The sequence below is a fragment of the Cheilinus undulatus genome, linkage group 22 (assembly GCF_018320785.1).
Source record: "Cheilinus undulatus linkage group 22, ASM1832078v1, whole genome shotgun sequence".
Taxonomy (NCBI): Eukaryota; Metazoa; Chordata; class Actinopteri; order Labriformes; family Labridae; genus Cheilinus; species Cheilinus undulatus.
The window spans coordinates 28599966-28618097 of NC_054886.1; the positions used below are offsets into that span (position 1 = coordinate 28599966).

At 38.6% G+C, this 18132-nt stretch overlaps 1 protein-coding gene across 3 annotated transcripts in view; it reads left to right on the top strand.

Annotated features, from left to right (window-relative positions):
- arhgap36 (Rho GTPase activating protein 36) overlaps window positions 1-18132 on the top strand; it is a 125961-nt gene that overhangs the window by 98115 nt on the left and 9714 nt on the right. For all 3 annotated transcript variants that reach the window (XM_041779679.1, XM_041779680.1, XM_041779681.1), the window contains one exon: window positions 3048-3361. In XM_041779679.1, the coding sequence (XP_041635613.1) occupies window positions 3048-3361 (314 nt within the window). The remainder of the gene's footprint in view (window positions 1-3047; window positions 3362-18132) is intronic.

Consider the following 18132-nt stretch of genomic DNA (forward strand, 5'->3'; position numbering starts at 1 on the left):
AACTTTTGGTTTTTTAATATATTGCCTTGCAACAAAAGTATAGAAAACAACTGTAGTAGTGTTACATTGTTTTCCAGTGCCTATTAGTAAAGAAAGGTTGGGTTTGGATTCAAAGTATGTGTGATTGTTGATGTATAATAAAACATATTATAAGATGACCCCACAATTTGGAGTCCCATTAGGTTTCGAAGGACTGACAGCTTTATTATCCTAACCAAAAACATGGAAATCCATTACTTTCCATTTCTGCTATAATTTCTGTGAAATAAATGTGACGACGGGTCATTACAGGTCAGAGAGCTGTTGACACTACAGTCCATAAAAGGCCATAACAACATGTACAGGTCATTATATCCTAAGCAGGGTAAAGAGCTGTTATTCAGGCCATGCTGAGCCCCGTTCTATGGGATGATTGAAAAGGTAATTTCCTTATTGGGGGCAAGTTCAGCTCACGCCTTTTAAACCTGCACAGTGTAAGAGGATTAGGGGTTAAAGTCGCAGGACAATAAATGGTTTACTTCTCAGTACATCAACAAAAAGTACCATGACCATGAAAGAATACTGTAAAATAAAGAACTTAATATGAAATCTTATTTAGGGTAATTGGGAAGCACTATCATTCTTCTCAAAGGGCCAACACTGACTGAAATCACTGAAGGCCAGTACTATTGCCAAATACAACTTCAAAAACACCACAATATCCCTTTAAAAATCACCACAGGTGAGTAGGTTAAATGGTAACAGGTTGTAGTCAGTAGTCCAACAGTTTTTGAACAACATTCCTCAAAGAGGAATTGCAGAGAATTCAGAGGTTTTGTCTTCTACAGTCCATAATGTCTTCAAAAGAATCAGAGAATCATGGGAAATGATGGGAGCGAAGTTGAACGCCAACGTTGAATGCTGTGACCTTTGATCTTTCAGGAATCACTGCATTAAAAATTGTCATCATTCTGTGATAGATATTACAACATAGGCTCAGGATCCCTCCTGAAACCATCGTTAACTCTCTTTGTCTGTGACACTCAGCATATGGCTCTGGAGCAACATGTGGCTTTTTGTGTTTTTTTGGCTCTTTTATGTCTTCATTTTATTATTATTCCCCCAGAAAACTATAAAAAGGGACACTTTTTTGCCCTTTATCACCACTTTTTGCAACTTTTTACCCATTTAAGCTATCTTTTGCCATTGAATACCACTTTTTTCCTACTTTTTTGCCCATTTTGAAACTTTTTTGCAACATTTTACCCATTTTTTCTTGCCACTTTCATCCAATTTTTTCCCCTTTTCACAAATTTTCCTCCCCATTTTCACTAATTTAAGCTACCTTTTGCCATTGAATATCACTTGTTTTCTAGTTTTTTGCCCATTTTAGCCTTTTTTTTTTGCAACTCTTATCCAATTTTTCAACCATTTTCACAATTTTTTGTTGCCACTTTTCGCCCATTTAAGCTGCCTTTTGCTATTGAATACTACTTGTATCCTCTCTTTTTGCCAATTTTTGCCACTTCTTTTTGTGACTTTCGTTCCATTTTTGCCCTTTTTCACCATTTTTTTTGGCCACCTTTCACCCATTTTATCTACCTTATGCCACTAAATACCCCTTGTTTCCTATTTTTGCCCATTTTTGCCACTCTTCACTGCTCTTTGCCCATTTTAGTCACTTTTCATTCTTTTATTGCCACATTTGAATCATTTAATGCCAAGTGTAACTCATTTTTTGTCACTTCTCACCCAATTTTGCTACTTCCTGACATTTTTTTCCACTTTTCCTCCCCATATCCATGCATTTTTGTTGCTTTTTGATCTTTTTTGCCACCTTAAACTTATTGTTATTGCTACTTTAAGCTGGTTTTGCAACTTTTCACCAGTTACGTTGTGGCTCTTACAAAGGTATTTTCAACAATTTGGCTCTTTGGTTGAGCAGGGTTGAGTAACACTGCTCTATGTCGATGCATCTACAAATGAAAGTTAAGACTGTGTGCAAAGCAAAAACCACATATTAACAACATTCAGAATTACTGCTGACTTCTTTGAGTGCTGAGGTCTGATGAGTCCACAATTTAAACTGTTTTTGAAAAGAGGGCCATTGAGTTCTTTGGGCTACAGAGGAAAAGGGCCCTCCAGAGTGTTTGCAACATAAAGTTCAAAGGTCAGCATCTGTGGCAGTGTAGGGTGTTTTAGTGCCAATAGCGTGGGTAACTTGCACATCCGTGAAGGCAGCATCACTGCTGAGAGGTTCTGGAGCAACATATGCTCAGGAATGTCCCCGCTTATTTCAGCAAGACATTGCCAAGGCACATCCTGCACAAGTTACAACAGCATGGCTTCACAGTTAATCTGTGTTGAGTTGAAAATAGTTTGCACTGTTTTCAGTTAGGTTGAAAAGGATTTGCAATGATGACAGTGCGTTAAAAGAGTGTAGTGCTGAGATTAAACTTGCTTCTTGGTCATCATAAATGTGTTAGAAACTAAAGTCATAATTTTTGTATTTGCATCACTCTAAACTTGAAGAGAAAATGAAGTCCCAGTCCTGGACGCCTAATTAACCCCTACTACTGGACTCTGTTGTGTTTGTAACTGTTGTGAGTCTGTGATACAGCGGGGCGACGGACTGCTGACCACAGAAGTCCTGTGATAACAGGATGATTACCTGCAGCCTGTTAAACTTGTGTTGCAGTAAGCCTCTATCAGACTGTGTGATGTCTGGTTTGTGGCTAACAGGATTACCCGTTCATCCTCCTCTTCCCTATTCTCTGAATCCATTGTCTATTCTTATCCCTCTCTTCTTCTTGAACTTGTAATCCTTACTGTGAGGGTCTGTGGGATCATTGAGTTTACACCCGCACAAGGTTGATTTGAGCTGTACTAAAAATATGCAAAAAAGCTGGTAGGGAATGTAGGTTTAAAAATCAGGATATGACAGAATCATCAGCATAAAGGGGAAGTCTGGACTGTCCCGTCAAAATCAAACATTAAGCTAAAGCCAGAGATAAATCAATGTTATGAAGGAAAACATGGTTTAACATCTTTTGTTTCTTTCCAAACAGAAGCCGCCCCGAAGGCGTTCGGCATTCCCCTCTCCCAAGTCATCGCCAACGACCGGGCCTACAAGCTGCGACAGGACGCCTTGAAAGAGAGCAGACGGGACTGTCTGGATCTGGAGGCCAGCATCCTGCGCTTCAGGGCTGAAAAGAGACAGTTCTTTAACGGGAGCAAACCACTGGTCAGTTCCTCGTCCGTCACAGGAGAAGGCCCCACCTCGTCACCGTGTAACTCTGTAGCACCGGCGCCCGTTTTTGAGAGCCAGAACAAACCGCTGTCGCCTACGTTTGTCGACAACATCGGCCGAGGAAGAAGGAGGGTAAGACAAGTCTTTGAGTCGATACTTTAGATTTTAGAGATTCTCAGCGCTGGGAAACGTGGATGATTGGTAAAATGAGAACTGGCATGGCAGGTGTTTCTGCAAGATTCGGTTATCTCGGGTTAAGATAACCTGGATTTGTCAGTTGTTTTCTCCAGTCTTGTGTTTGTATGAGGAAAAATTGCTGTGTTGGTGTCTAGTTTTCAGCGTGTGAACGGTCTCAGCTTGAGGCCATCACACCCCGTAATCCCCCCCACACTGATCTGGAAACAGTTCTTATGTAAAGCCTGTAATGAGAGTCATTACAGCCGCAGAGCACAGTAAACAAACCTGAACCAGCTATCAAGTTCAGGTCAGCACAGTCAGTCAGAGGGGTAAACACTGCACATATGGAGGTATGGAAAGCCTAGCGGGACAAAAATATGGGACAATTAATGCAGCGAGCGCTAAAGACATGGCAAAAATGACCTTGTAATAGAAATGAACCAAAACTTTTCTTACTATGAATTTTTCTATGTTGTGTTGTGATTTTAAAGAGTTCCTTCAAATTTCCTATATGTTACTAAAAATCTTTATAAATCCTGATTATAATTGTACTACCACAATTCCATAAAAGCTGGGGCGCTGAGTAAACTGTAAATAAAAACTGAATGCAATCATTAGCAAACCTCATAAACCCATATTTTATTCACAATAGATCATAAACTACATATCAGATGTTGAGTCTGACACATTTTACCATTACAAGAAAATCATTTTGAATTTGATTTTAGCAACACATCTCAAAAAAGTTGGGACGGGACAACAAAAGGCTGGAAAAGTAAGTGGTTCTATTGAAAAAATGCTGGAGGAGAATTTTTCAACTAATTTGGGCAGGAGTGTCAAACTCAATCACAGCAGGGGCCGGATTCTGGATTTGGGTCTAACCTGAGGGCCTAATAGGGTCAATATTTAACCACTAAAAGGTCTACATGATAAGTTCAGAACTCAAAATCTGAGATAAAAAGTCATACTTAAAAGTTTTAAAGGTAAAAACATGGCATTCAAAGTCAAATTAATGTTTTAAGAGGTAAATTGTGAGATAGAATTATTAAACCGTGATTTTTAACAGTCAAAAAATGAGATAAAATTAAAATCCTGAGTTTTAAAGTCAAAATATGAGGTAAAGTAAAAGATATGAGTTGAACTTGTCAGTAAAACTGATATCAAATTCAAAATCATGACATTTAACAATCTAAATATGTGATAAACATTGAAATCATGACCTTAAACTGTCAAAATATGAAATAAAATTAAAAATCATGAGTTTTTAAGGTAAAAAATGAGATAAAAGTTTAAGTTAGGAGTTGGAAAAAGGTCAAAACATGAGATGAAAGTCAAAATCATGATTTTTAAAGGGTCAAAAAACTGAGATAAAAATAATAATCATGAGCTTTAAAGGTAAACAAGGTGAGAAAAAAGTAAAAGTTAGGAGTTGAAAAAGGTCAAAACAAGATAAGAGTCAAAATCATGACTTTAAAAGGTCAAATAGGATTTCAAATTTGAAATTATGAATCTTAAAGGTAGAAATATGAGATAAAAGTAAAAGATATGAGTTGAACTTGTCAGTAAAACTGATATCAAATTCAAAATCATGATATTTAATCAACATATGTGATAAACATTGAAAATGGGAGTTTAAAATGTCAAAATATGAAATAAAATTAAAAATTGTGAGTTTTTAAGGTAAAAAAAATGAGATAAAAGTTTAAGTAAGGAGTTGAAAATGGTCAAAACATGAGATAAAAGTCAGAATCATGACTTTAAAAGGTCAAAATAGGATTTAAAATTTGAAATATGAATTTAAAAGGTGAAAGAATATGAGATAAAAAGTCAAAGTTATGAGATGTAAGGATAAAAATATGAAAAAATATGTCAAAACCATAACTTTTAGTCATGACTGTGAGATGCAAAATTGAAAATAAAGAGAAAACATTGATTTCTCCTACGTCTCTGACTTTGTGTCAAATTATTTTTACTGTTTCCTTTTTCTAATTTGTATGACTCAGCAAGGATGTTTTAAATCATCAAGATTAAGTTTACATTTTTATACTGTAGGAAATCTGCAGACCTCATACTGAAGGGTCAGTGAAATTATCATATGATCTGGTGGGCCAGGTATAACTGCACCATGGGCTGGATTTGGCCCCTGGGCCTTGAGTTTGACACCCCTGAATTCAATCATTGTCTGTCAACATTGTTCACTGTTCATAATCCATAATCGCCGCTGTCCTCTCTGGGCCAAAGCTCGTTTTGAAATGAATTTAGGCCAGTTGGAAATCTGTTCTGTGGTCAGATGAATCAAAATTTGAAATTCTTTTTTGGAAACCAAAGACAGTGTGTCCTGCAGACTCAATCAATCAAATCAATCCTGGAAAGAATATATTGCAGAGGTTTTAGAGCGACATATGCTCTTTCAGGGAAGGCCTTGCATATTTCAGCAATACAATGCTGAACCACATACCACATCCATCACAACAGCATGGCTTCACATAAGAAGAAACCAGGTGCTGAACTGGCCTGTCTGCAGTCCAGACCTTTCACCATTTAGTTTAGTTTATGTTCTATTTTGAATAAAGTATGGGTTTATGAGATTTAAAAATCACTGCATTCGGTTTTTAATTCAACTTTACAAAGTGTCCCAGCTTTTTTGTAATCAGGAATGTAAAAATCACACTAAACATAGTGTTCTTAGTAAGGTGACACATGAGGACATTTTTTTACATGTAAATGAACATTGTAAGGGATATAGTAGTCTCAAAAATATCTTGTTTCTGGATGGTACAATCTTGTTTTTGTTGCTATTAAAACCTTAACTGCTAGTGGGTCTGCTCCTGGTCATTTTAACTATTTTCAACTCTTTGATTAACCTCATGACATCATCAATGACAGTCAAAGGTGTTAAAAGTAAAAACATGCAGAATCTGTTAGTTTTAGAATTCCATCAGAAATCACTGACTGGAAAAGGCTGTGTTTATGGGATTTTAGCTGCATAAGACCAAACAGGTGTACCTATTAAAGTGGCCACTGAACAGAAGAGTCTCAGCAACTTATTTGGATCCATTTCTTCCAAAAGAATCCGAGCCTGAAACTTATTTTCAGCACAAATCAACAGTATATAAAGCACGAGCAGCAGGTTGTATATGAAACTAGTGTGTATTGAAAGAACAGCCGTGATTGGCTGGTAGAGAGGGTGAGAGAAACAGAGCTTTCCTATCCGTCTCCAGCTAAATGGGACTCTGACTTCACCCTCTTACAGCTGTCTGGACTGAAGCAGCTCACTGTTTACATTTCTGACAACACGCACATATTTTACACACTCCACACAGCCAGCTGCAGGTCTTTAGTTTGACGGATGATGCAGCCATGGTGCCGAGGTGTTTGAACTGTCCTGCTGCCACGTAGTGGCTGATAGCGTACACGGTAGGGGGAAAAGGTTGAAATAAATGACTGAGACCAGATAAAGAGGAGAGAGAGGCTTCTTTTGATTCTGCACAAGTGTAGAGTTCAGCCGTGGAAAAGGCCAAATATTGTTTATTAGATAACGAGATTTATGGAGCACATTAAGGTCACAGCTGTGTCCTGATTTCACTCTTCATATTTACTCCAGGCTCATTTTTAGTATGCAGTGCATTCACAGAGGAAAAGTGGCTACAGACCATACATCTCTGACAGCCGCTCTCACAGACCCTTCATCTGAGACACCTGATATCTCAGACAGGAAGTACTGTATTTCCAGTTTCTTTTTTAATTCAATTATATTCATAAACAAAGTCTGGTAGCTACATTCATTACATAACAACATTACAAACATTACAGACGAATAACATTTCATATATGAAACGGTCTTAGCTAAGTTAGTTAATGCAGCAATGTTAGCTGTATAGCAACAAAGCTAATGATAGCTATGTAGCTTCTATAGCTGTGTTGTGAGCTTAGCTTTAAGCTTTGTGAGCATACATAATGTAGCTAATGCAGCAATGTTAGCTACATAGCCAACATTAGCTATATAGCTTTCATAGCTGCTTTGTGAGCTTAGCTTTAAGCTATGTGAGCATAGATAATGTTGGTAATATAGCAAAGTTAGCTACATGGCTGAAGTTAACGTAGCCACATAGCTCATTAGCTGCTTTGTTTGCTTAGCTTTAAGGTTTATGTAGCTTATGTAGGAAAATTAGCTACATAGCTAGCTGGGGTGCCAGTGTTAGCTACGTATCTTAGCTGCTTTTTGATTTTAGCTTGACACAGCTACATTGCTTATCTACTCTGATTTTTGTGCTTAGCTTTCAGCAATGTAGGTATAGATAACGTTGCTAATGTAGTGACATTAGCTACATGGCTGAAGTTAACACAGCTACATTGCTTATGTATTAGCTTTGAGCTTTGCTTTAAGCTTTATGTTGCTAATGTAGCAAAATTAGCTACATAGCAAGCTAGATTGCCAACATTAGCTACATAGCTTTCGTGGCTAGTTTTTGATGTGAGCTTTAAGCTTTTTGAGCATAGATAATGTCACTTATGTCGCTAATGTAGCGACATAAGCTACATGGCTAAAGTTAACATAGCTACATAGCCTGTGTACCTGCTTTGTGTGCTTAGCTTTAAGATTTATGGACATAGCTACTGTAGCAGCAATCACTACATAGCCGACATTAGCTTCTTAGCTTTCATAGGTTTCTGAGCCGCTTTTTGAGCTTAGCTTTAAGCTTTGTGAGCATAGCTAATGTTGCCAATGTAGGAACATAAGCTACATAGCTAGGTTATCTACGTAGCTTGTGTAGCTAACAGAGCTAAGTAACCTTTGTTAGCTGTATTAAAATGTTTTCATGGAGGACAAGGGTTTTTTTTTCCCGTAAGCAGACTGTTTGCTCTGCTTTATTACACATTTTGTTGTTTGGTTTTGCAGGTCAAGTTTATGACTTTTAACGCTTTGTATCCTAACCGTTACCCTTCACAAAAGTTTAATCAGATTATGTTTCAAAAGTTTTAGTGTGTATTTCCATCCTGAGATTTACAGCATCTCAGATGTACATTCTGTGAGAGCGGCCCTCAGAGATGAACGTTCTGCAGCCAGAGTGTCTTGAAAAAGTGGAAAACAATTTAGTTGGAGATAAAGAAAAGTTAGAACTAAATGGACAAAATAAAATGCACAGGAATGAAAAACACAAGCTCAAATCCAACAATTCAGTCTGCTAATCTGGACATTTACCACTTTGAAAAAGGGTTTAAGTAGATGATGTTAGACAACTTCATATCAAATTTCATCAGTCTTATCTTCTTTTAAGATTGCCAAATTTCTTAAAGTACTCAGATTACATTTTAAGAAGTTTAAATGAAGATAAAATGTGCCTTTTTCTCCAGTTTTTTTCACACTACCCCAGTCTTTAGTTTCTGAACTTTGGTGATATTTGGATGCTGAGATGAAGATGTGTCAGAAAATCCTCAGAAACTTGGCGTTCCTCCAGAAGCCATTTACCCATCGTACACAGCTGATTTATGTGTCTGTGGTGTTGGATTTAAGACTCGCGCACAATCATTGGAACAGGACGTCAGGATGAGTGATGAAATCGGACTCTTTTGTTCCTCTGCTCCTGACATCCATCTTTAAATTTCCATTTTCTCCTGTCAGTGTTTGTAATGACATTTTTTTTCTCTGTCATCTTTGCCATCATTCCTCCTCTTTCACTGTCCCTTTATCCGTCTTAACCTTATTGATAATTATTTCTTCTGTCTTGTTTGATGAGCTTCAATTTTTGATTTAATTTGGTACTATTTATATCACTCATTTAAAAAGTTTGACTGCAAAAGTATTATAACAGAAGATAACTTTGACTTTTCATTCTGAACATTTGGAGTACCTTGTTAAATGTAAAAAATAAAAAGCTAAAGTTAGGTTGAAACTAACTAAAGTTAGTTAAAATTGGTAGTTTTAAACAGCCTAAACAGAAAGGATTGGATAATTTTGATCTCTGGTTTTGTCAGTAAAGGGTTGGGCCCTTCCAATGAGCCAAAAAATGACTCTTTGGGTTACTTAGACTGCTAAAGATTGAAAAAATTTTGGAGCAATAATTGTTTGTTTTATATTGTACCATTTCTAGTTTAGATTTTAGTAAAATATTGGAACATTAGATCATCATGGGTCTTTAAAAGTACATTTATATGAAACCATCCAAAAAAGGGTCAAATTTGAATTCTAATTTAATATTAAAGCTGCAAGCAGGCCCTCGCAACCCGTTGCATGTCGAGGTGTTACGCAAAAGCGGATACGTAACAACTGTTGCATGCTAGCAACAAGGCGCGCTGTGCACCCGTGGGTTATGCGAGCTTTGCCACACTCACACTGTCACAGAAACAGAGGCTAACAGCATTAACTGAATGTTCCAATCATTGGTGATGAAGATCGACCAGAGGAGCAAATAGAGAGCTCAAGATGTGTACAAGTTTGTTCGATCATTTTCGTCAATGCTTTTATATCTATTTATATCTCCTCTAGTATGAAAATGGTCTCCAGCAGCAAAGATCATCACTCATGGAGATGTGCAACTCTAGTATGAAAGTCAGAGAAAGTGCGGCTAACTGTAGCCTGTGTGTTAGCTCAGTTGGACAGGTAACTGCCCTGGAGTCATGAGGTTGTTGGTTCGAATCTTCTGTGGGTTTTTGAAGCTGCTGGTGTAAATCGCTGACTCAGGAGTAAATAGCAGAGTTGGAAGGTTGTGGGTTTGATTCTTTGTGCGTTTTTAAGTCCAGTTCCCAAAAGCAGAGATCAGACCCTCTGAGAAACACCAACAGGTGTGTGTCTCAGTGGATCAGTAGAAAAGCCAACTGACAGTGAACCAGGAGGTCACAGGTTCAAATCTTACCATGGGTTCATCTATTTTAAAAGTCTGAGTCCAAATCTAGACTTCAGGAGACCTGGACAGGAGTTGGCCTTTCAAATCTAACCACTGTCTGTAAGTTTTCAAGATTGAGATGTGCAACTCAGTAAGAAAATTGTCTCCAGCAGCAAAAATTTTCAGTCGTAGAGATGTTCTACTCCAGATGTGAAGTCTCAGAGAAAGTGCAGCTAGCTGTAGCCTGTGTGTTAGCTCAGTTGGACAGGTGACTACCCTGGAGTCATGAGGTTGTTGGTTCAAATCCACTGTGCATTTTTGAAGCTGCTGGTGTAAATCGCTGACTCAGGAGTAAAGAGGAAAGCCATAGGGTTGTGGGTTTGATTATTGGTGCATTTTTAAGTCCAGTCCCCAACAGCAGAGATCAGATCCTCTGAGAAATATGAACATGTGTGTGTCTCAGTGGATTAGTGGAAAAACCAACTTCCTATCAATCAGGAGTTCACAGGTTCAAATCTTACCATGGGTTCATCTTTTTTAATAAAAATCTGAGTCCAAATCTAGACTTCAGGAGAGCTGGACAGGAGTTGGCCCTTCAAATCTAACCAGTGTTTTCAAGAATGAGATGTGCAACTCTAGTAAGAAAATGGTCTCCAGCAGCAAAGATTGTGGATTGTAAAGATGTTCTACTCCGGATGTGAAGTCTCAGAGAAAGTGCAGCTAGCTGTAGCCTGTGTGTTAGCTCAGTTGGACAGGTAACTGCCCTGGAGTCATGAGGTTGTTGGTTCGAATCTTCTGTGGGTTTTTGAAGCTGCTGGTGTAAATCGCTGACTCAGGAGTAAATAGCAGAGTTGGAAGGTTGTGGGTTTGATTCTTTGTGCGTTTTTAAGTCCAGTTCCCAAAAGCAGAGATCAGACCCTCTGAGAAACACCAACAGGTGTGTGTCTCAGTGGATCAGTAGAAAAGCCAACTGACAGTGAACCAGGAGGTCACAGGTTCAAATCTTACCATGGGTTCATCTATTTTAAAAGTCTGAGTCCAAATCTAGACTTCAGGAGACCTGGACAGGAGTTGGCCTTTCAAATCTAACCACTGTCTGTAAGTTTTCAAGATTGAGATGTGCAACTCAGTAAGAAAATTGTCTCCAGCAGCAAAAATTTTCAGTCGTAGAGATGTTCTACTCCAGATGTGAAGTCTCAGAGAAAGTGCAGCTAGCTGTAGCCTGTGTGTTAGCTCAGTTGGACAGGTGACTACCCTGGAGTCATGAGGTTGTTGGTTCAAATCCACTGTGCATTTTTGAAGCTGCTGGTGTAAATCGCTGACTCAGGAGTAAAGAGGAAAGCCATAGGGTTGTGGGTTTGATTATTGGTGCATTTTTAAGTCCAGTCCCCAACAGCAGAGATCAGATCCTCTGAGAAATATGAACATGTGTGTGTCTCAGTGGATTAGTGGAAAAACCAACTTCCTATCAATCAGGAGTTCACAGGTTCAAATCTTACCATGGGTTCATCTTTTTTAATAAAAATCTGAGTCCAAATCTAGACTTCAGGAGAGCTGGACAGGAGTTGGCCCTTCAAATCTAACCAGTGTTTTCAAGAATGAGATGTGCAACTCTAGTAAGAAAATGGTCTCCAGCAGCAAAGATTGTGGATTGTAAAGATGTTCTACTCCGGATGTGAAGTCTCAGAGAAAGTGCAGCTAGCTGTAGCCTGTGTGTTAGCTCAGTTGGACAGGTAACTGCCCTGGAGTCATGAAGGTTTTGGTTCAAATTTTCTGTGGATTTTTGAAGCTGCTTGTGTAAATCGCTGACTAAGGAGTAAATAGGACAGTCATAGAGTTGGAAGGTTGTGGGTTTGATTATTGGTACAGTTTTAAGTGCAGTTCCCAAAAGCAGAGATCAGATCCTCTGAGAAACATGAACAGGTGTGTGTCTCAGTGGATCAGTGAAAAAGACAACTGACTGTGAATCAGGAGGTCACAGGTTCAAATCTTACCATGGGTTCATCTATTTTAAAAGTCTGAGTCCAAATCTAGACTTAAGGAGAGCTGGACAGGAGTTGGCCTTTCAAATCTAACCAATGTCTTTAAGTTTTGGAGATTTGAGTCCAGATAAAGAGGGAAAAGCCCCTCTGAGGCTCTGCTGCATGTCTGGCTCTGTAGCCTAAAGAGATAGTGGACTGACTCAGAGTCTGGAGGTTCCAGGTTCGACCCCCATCTTAGTCTCAGTGAATTTTAAAGCCACATCCTGAACAAAGAGGATAAATGCGCCAGGAGAAGAGATAGTAGTGTGAAAGGTATGGCGGCGGTGGCACAGAGGACTGGACTAGACCAGTTCTGCAGGGGATGCTGGGGTTCAAACCCCACTGTGGCCGGTACCTGGATCAAGGCATGCCTGATGGAGGAGGGGGAGTGGCGCCCCTGGGAGCCGTCAGAGATGTAAGTAGGGGGTTATGCAACAAAAACGCAGACACAGCAGGAGTTTTACAGGATGGAGTCTTTATTTGCATGCATGGATAATCACCTATCTCCTTCACTGTAGAAACAGGAAATACTTACCCACCTCCTCCAGGGTCAGGGTACCAAAGTATCATTTATTTTGAAAGGGCATTTGAACGTACGGAAATCAAGAAAACGGACAACTTCACTCGTTTTTCCATTCTGGACACAAATGGGAAAACGAGTGAAGTTATCTGTTTTCTTGATTACCGTACAGTCAAATGCTCTTTCAAAATAAATGATACTTTGGTACCCTGACCCTCCAGGCCCTTCAGGTCCTCTCTGGCCTGCTCCCTCTGCTCATTCAGCAGCCTGCAAACAAAAACCACATTAACTAACATTCAGCATAAATAAACGTACGGATGAGTCCTTTACTCACAGGAGTTTCTGCAGCTTGGCGTCCTTCTCCTGCTCCTCAGTCTTCAGTCTGTCGTAGTCTGACATCAGCCTCTCCTGCTCCAGCAGCAGACCCTGGTTCAGACTGAGAGGAGACGCTTGCTAAGCTCTGATTGGGCAATTTTTAACGGCAGAGTAACTGTCTAGAGAAATGTCAACAAACCACATCAACATAGATTCAACTGGTTTCTGGAAATTTCTCCAAACACTTATTTGGCTTCAAAAATGCTACAAGGCAGAACATTTCTGAAATGACAGACCTTTACATCAGTGGGTCCAGACCTTTTTTCTTTGTGGTCCCTCTACTCTAAACACTCTAAAGCCCCCCAGGACAATCTCTGAGAAATTAAACATCATTTTTAATTGTTTTATTGACTAAATCCCAGGATAACAGGCCTGCATAAACCAGTTCTTCATAAATATCTGTATATAAACTTTCCATCATTACAACAGCATTTAGAGCCACCATAAGAATTCAAAAATGAGAAGGTTCAGTCCATTTTTAAGTAAAATCTCAAACATTTATAATTAAATAAGTCGTAAATTTACCAGAAAAAGAAAACTGGAAATTTATGTCAACTTAGAGGAAGAATTTTTTGACACTATGAAATCCCAAAGAGCCGTGGAAAAAGAAAATGACCAGAGAAGAAGCTGTTTTCCTTCCATAAGTCCTACAGTTGATCGCCTAATCAGGAGATTTTTCTTAGTAGGATTGATCAGTAATTTCACTAGTTTACAATATTCAATTTTGACATTACAAACTTGACATTTTAAAGTGCATGATGGAATAATTTAGGAGTTTTGAACTAGAAAATTCTGAGTTCAGGTTCTTAAAAAAAATACAACTTTATAATCTCAAAAATGTACTTTTTAATGTCACCTTTTTCCAAGAAATGTACAGATCCTCTTTATTTTGTTGGACCTTTTAGAGGGCTCTAATACTTCCTCTTACATCACATTTTCAATCATGACTCTATAAATAAAAGTTCATTATAGGCGCCCCCCCTAGGGGTGCCTGGACTCCAGGTAGGGAACCTTCACATGACAACAGTGTAACAGGTGTGTGTAGACTTTCAGAGCCAGTGTAAAGCCAGACTACAGTCATATGCAGCTAAAAGTTCCTGACTCAGCAAAGAGGAGTGGTACGAGGATTTTACATCCTTCCTCATGAGGATCACACACAGTAGACAGTCGTAATGACGTCACTACTTTGGTTTGAAAAAACAATAAAAAAACAACTTTAGGATCATTTAAACCAGCATAAAGTGGGTCAATGAGAACCAATCAAATCTGTGGAAATATCCCAGATCTAAAAAACATCAAACATGAATAGGTTTGTTGATTTTTTGTCTCTGTGGACTTGAAGTCTAAATTTTAGGCCCCGTTTAGACAGTTTTAGACTAAATTCCAGATCCAGTTCAAGTCTTGTCACAAACAGTTATTAGTCTAAATGAGTAAAACTCAACGTGTGGCTTCATTGGGATGGTTTGTGGCTCTTTTATGTCTTCACTTCAAATATTTTTCACCATAAAACCTTAAAAAACTTTCACCTCAGGAATGATCCATATCAAGTCACATTAATCAGTTTGTCTCCACTCTTATACAGGAGGCTTTAGTTTTCAACCTTTATTTATTCTCTTAGTGTTTTCATAACCCTTATTTCTAATTCTTCTCCCTTTTTTCCTTTTTTTTTTTTTTTTGACACTTTTAATCCATTTTTGCCTCTTTCAGATCATTTGTGCCCCTCTTCTTGTCAGTTTTGTAGTTTTTGCCACTTTCATCCTTCTTTTTGCTATTTGAAATTCTTTCCCCTTTTTGGCAAATTTTGGGCACTTTCCACCCAATTGAAGCTGCTTTTCAACATTAAATGACACTTTTTACATTTTTGTTACTCTTTGCAGTATTTTGCCCATTTAGTCAATTTTCATCTTTTTTTTACCACATTTTTGTCGCCTTTCAATTGAAGTCACTTTTCACATAATTTTTTTAGCCCATTTTGCCACTTTATGCCCCTTCCAGGCACTTTTCACCATTATTTTACCACATTTTTGCCACTATCTGACCATTTTTATCATCTGTAACTCCTTTTTTATGTTGCTTCTCACCCATTGTTGCTACTGTTCACATAGTTTTTGCCATTCAATGCCTATTTTTTGCCTATTCACCAATTTTTTTAGTCACTTTTCACTATGTTACACCACATTTTTGCTGCTTTTAGACCATTTTAGTCACTTTTCACTATGTTATACCACATTTTTGCTGCTTTTTGACCATTTTAGTCACCTTTCATTAATTTTTACCACATTTTTGCCGCTTTTTGTCCATTTTAGTCACTTGTTACTATTTTTTCCACATTTTTGCAGCTTCTGATTGTTTTTATCTTCCATAAATCCTTTTCTATGTCACTCTTCCTCCATTTTTGCTACTTGTACCCTAGTTTTTGTCAATTAATGCCTATTTTTCACCTTTTCACCAAATTTTGTTTCCACTTTTTGACCATTTTAGTCACTTTCCACTATTTCTAACACATTTTTTTGCAGCTTTCTGACAATTTTTGTTATCTGTAACTCCTTTTTTGACACTTCACCCAGTTTTTGCCATTTTATTCAAATTTTGAACCTTTATACTTTTTTCTGCTTCTTGCCCATTTATGCCTCTTTTAATCCATTTTTGCCACTTTTCACCACTTTAAATGTGGCTGTTTGGCTCTTTGGTTGAGCAGTTTTCAGTAACACTGGTCTAAATAATTAGTGTACTTATTTTACTGCAGACTTTGATTAAAATATCTCATGCCATTTGTCTCTTCTAATGTCTGTGCTCTCTCACGTCTTTAAACATGTAGTTTGATTTAAAACAGTCAGACTTACTCTGTGAGCTGGTCCAGCATCCTCTGCTCGTCTTCGATCTGGTCTCTCAGTCGGCTCAGCTGTTTGTGGTGAGCCTCTCTGTGGTTCTCCAGCTGCTCCTCCAGAGTTTTCTGTGCCACACAGACACAAAAACATTCAGCTATTTCACATTTCTGTAACAGAGATTCTCAGTGACGTGTTTCCTCCTCACCTTTATGTCCCCGTCCCCATCGTGTCTGTCGATGTCCTCCTTCTCCTTATCTTCTCCTGACATCTCGTGTGTTTTCTCTGATGAAAAACAAAGATGAAAATTCCATCAAGTTAACCTGTTTTTACTTGAGCTAAGATGTTTCAGTGGTTGATATAAATGTGCCAACTGTGAGCCTGCAGCTTAGCGACCTCGGTCAGAGTGTCCTCCAGCTGTCTCTTCTTCTGCTCCATGTTCTGCATGTAGTCCATCAGAGACTTGATCTTGGCCTGGTGCTGCACAGCCAACACAAAAATGTGCTGTTTGTTTGTGCTGCTCACTTCCTGCCAACGTTCATATGTTCCCATTTTTTAAATATCTATTCATTTTGTGGTTGACTGTCACTAGGAAGCAACCCGACTTTACCTGTCCACACAAACATTTGTGTGTCAGCCATGTTTGCCTGATGACACCACCAGGAGGAAGGAAAGGTCTGCATGCATGTGTTTCATTGTCAGTCACACTGCCAACTACTGGCCTGGCATGCATACTACAGCAGTTTCAGGCACATTAGTGGATCTGATTGACATTTAAACAGCAAACCTTAAAAAAAGAGAAGAAAAGGGATTCTGTTCTCAGAGGATAGTTTTTGTGTAAGAATGGCTGTAGTGATAATTATGCTAAATGTGCTGCTTTTTGACCACAAAAATAAAAAGGGCGGACTTCCTGTTTGTTTTACTGCATGGATCTGAAGGCTTTTTTGTAGAACTTAAAATAGTGTATAAGCTCAAGAATTTTCAAAATCCTCTGATAATCCTGCTGCAGGGGCTGAATTTTCAAATTACTGTAGGGGGCGTTACTGAGCCAAAAAGCCATACCCACCGACAATCATCTGATCAATCATCTTGTTTTGCTACTGGGTGTTTTTCTGGTAAGTTTCATGGCTTTACAAGTTTTGTAAACACTAGATAATTCTACTTCCAGAGGGTGGCGCTGTACAATTTTTCAAAATTTCAAGTATGGATGTGTTCTGGCCTGGACTGTTATCAAGCACATGAAATTTGTCTCAGACATGACCATGTATACAAGAGTTATGAATGTTTAAACATTTTTGGCAAGACAAAATGGTGACTCTTGACTTTGTGGCCCCGCCGAGGCCACGCCCTCTGACTAAAAGTCAATTTTATTTTTCACAAAGCTAAATCCACTTCTTTAGTCCTTCCTGACACAAATTTGAAGTGGATATCTTGGATAGTTTTTAAACTGTGGCTTGTACCATAAACCTTGACATTTCCTGTCACCACTAGGTGGCGCTTTGATCTGTCAAAAATCTGACTATATGGATGGATGCAGGCCATGACCATCAATATTCCTGAGCAATATGAGTCCACTTGGACAATGCACAGCTGAGTTATGAACTACTTCCTGTTTACCAAAGAAATATGCAAATTTGAGGGCTCGCCATGGCCACACCTTTCGACTAATGAGAAAACCCCGAATAACTTTTCATCAGCCATGTCTCATGTAGCTCTGTGCCGAAGTACAAGTGGATCAGATGAAATCCCTCAGTGGAGTTAATCCAGATATGACCCCTGGAAAAGGCTAAAAACGGCCCCTTTTTTGCATATTGATTCAAAATGGCAGATTTCCTGTTGGCGATAGAGTGTAGGCCCATGAGGCTTTTTAGTAGATCTCCCCAAGCCGCACCTGCACACAAAATTTGATGAATCTACAACAAAGTCAAAGGAGGGGGCTTTAACTTTGAAAACTGAACTTTCTGAATTTTCATGTTGGAGACCCAAAAAAATATCAAAATTTTCATGAGACCGGATGTACGTGCAAAGTTTCCTGCGAATTCAGAAATGTTAAAGGTCTCAAAAGTCCATGCAATGACTGCAAATGTTTAAGTAAAATAATCCTAGCAAATGCAATTAGTTCCTTGCACCACTTGGTGCTCGGGCCCTAATAATATTAAAA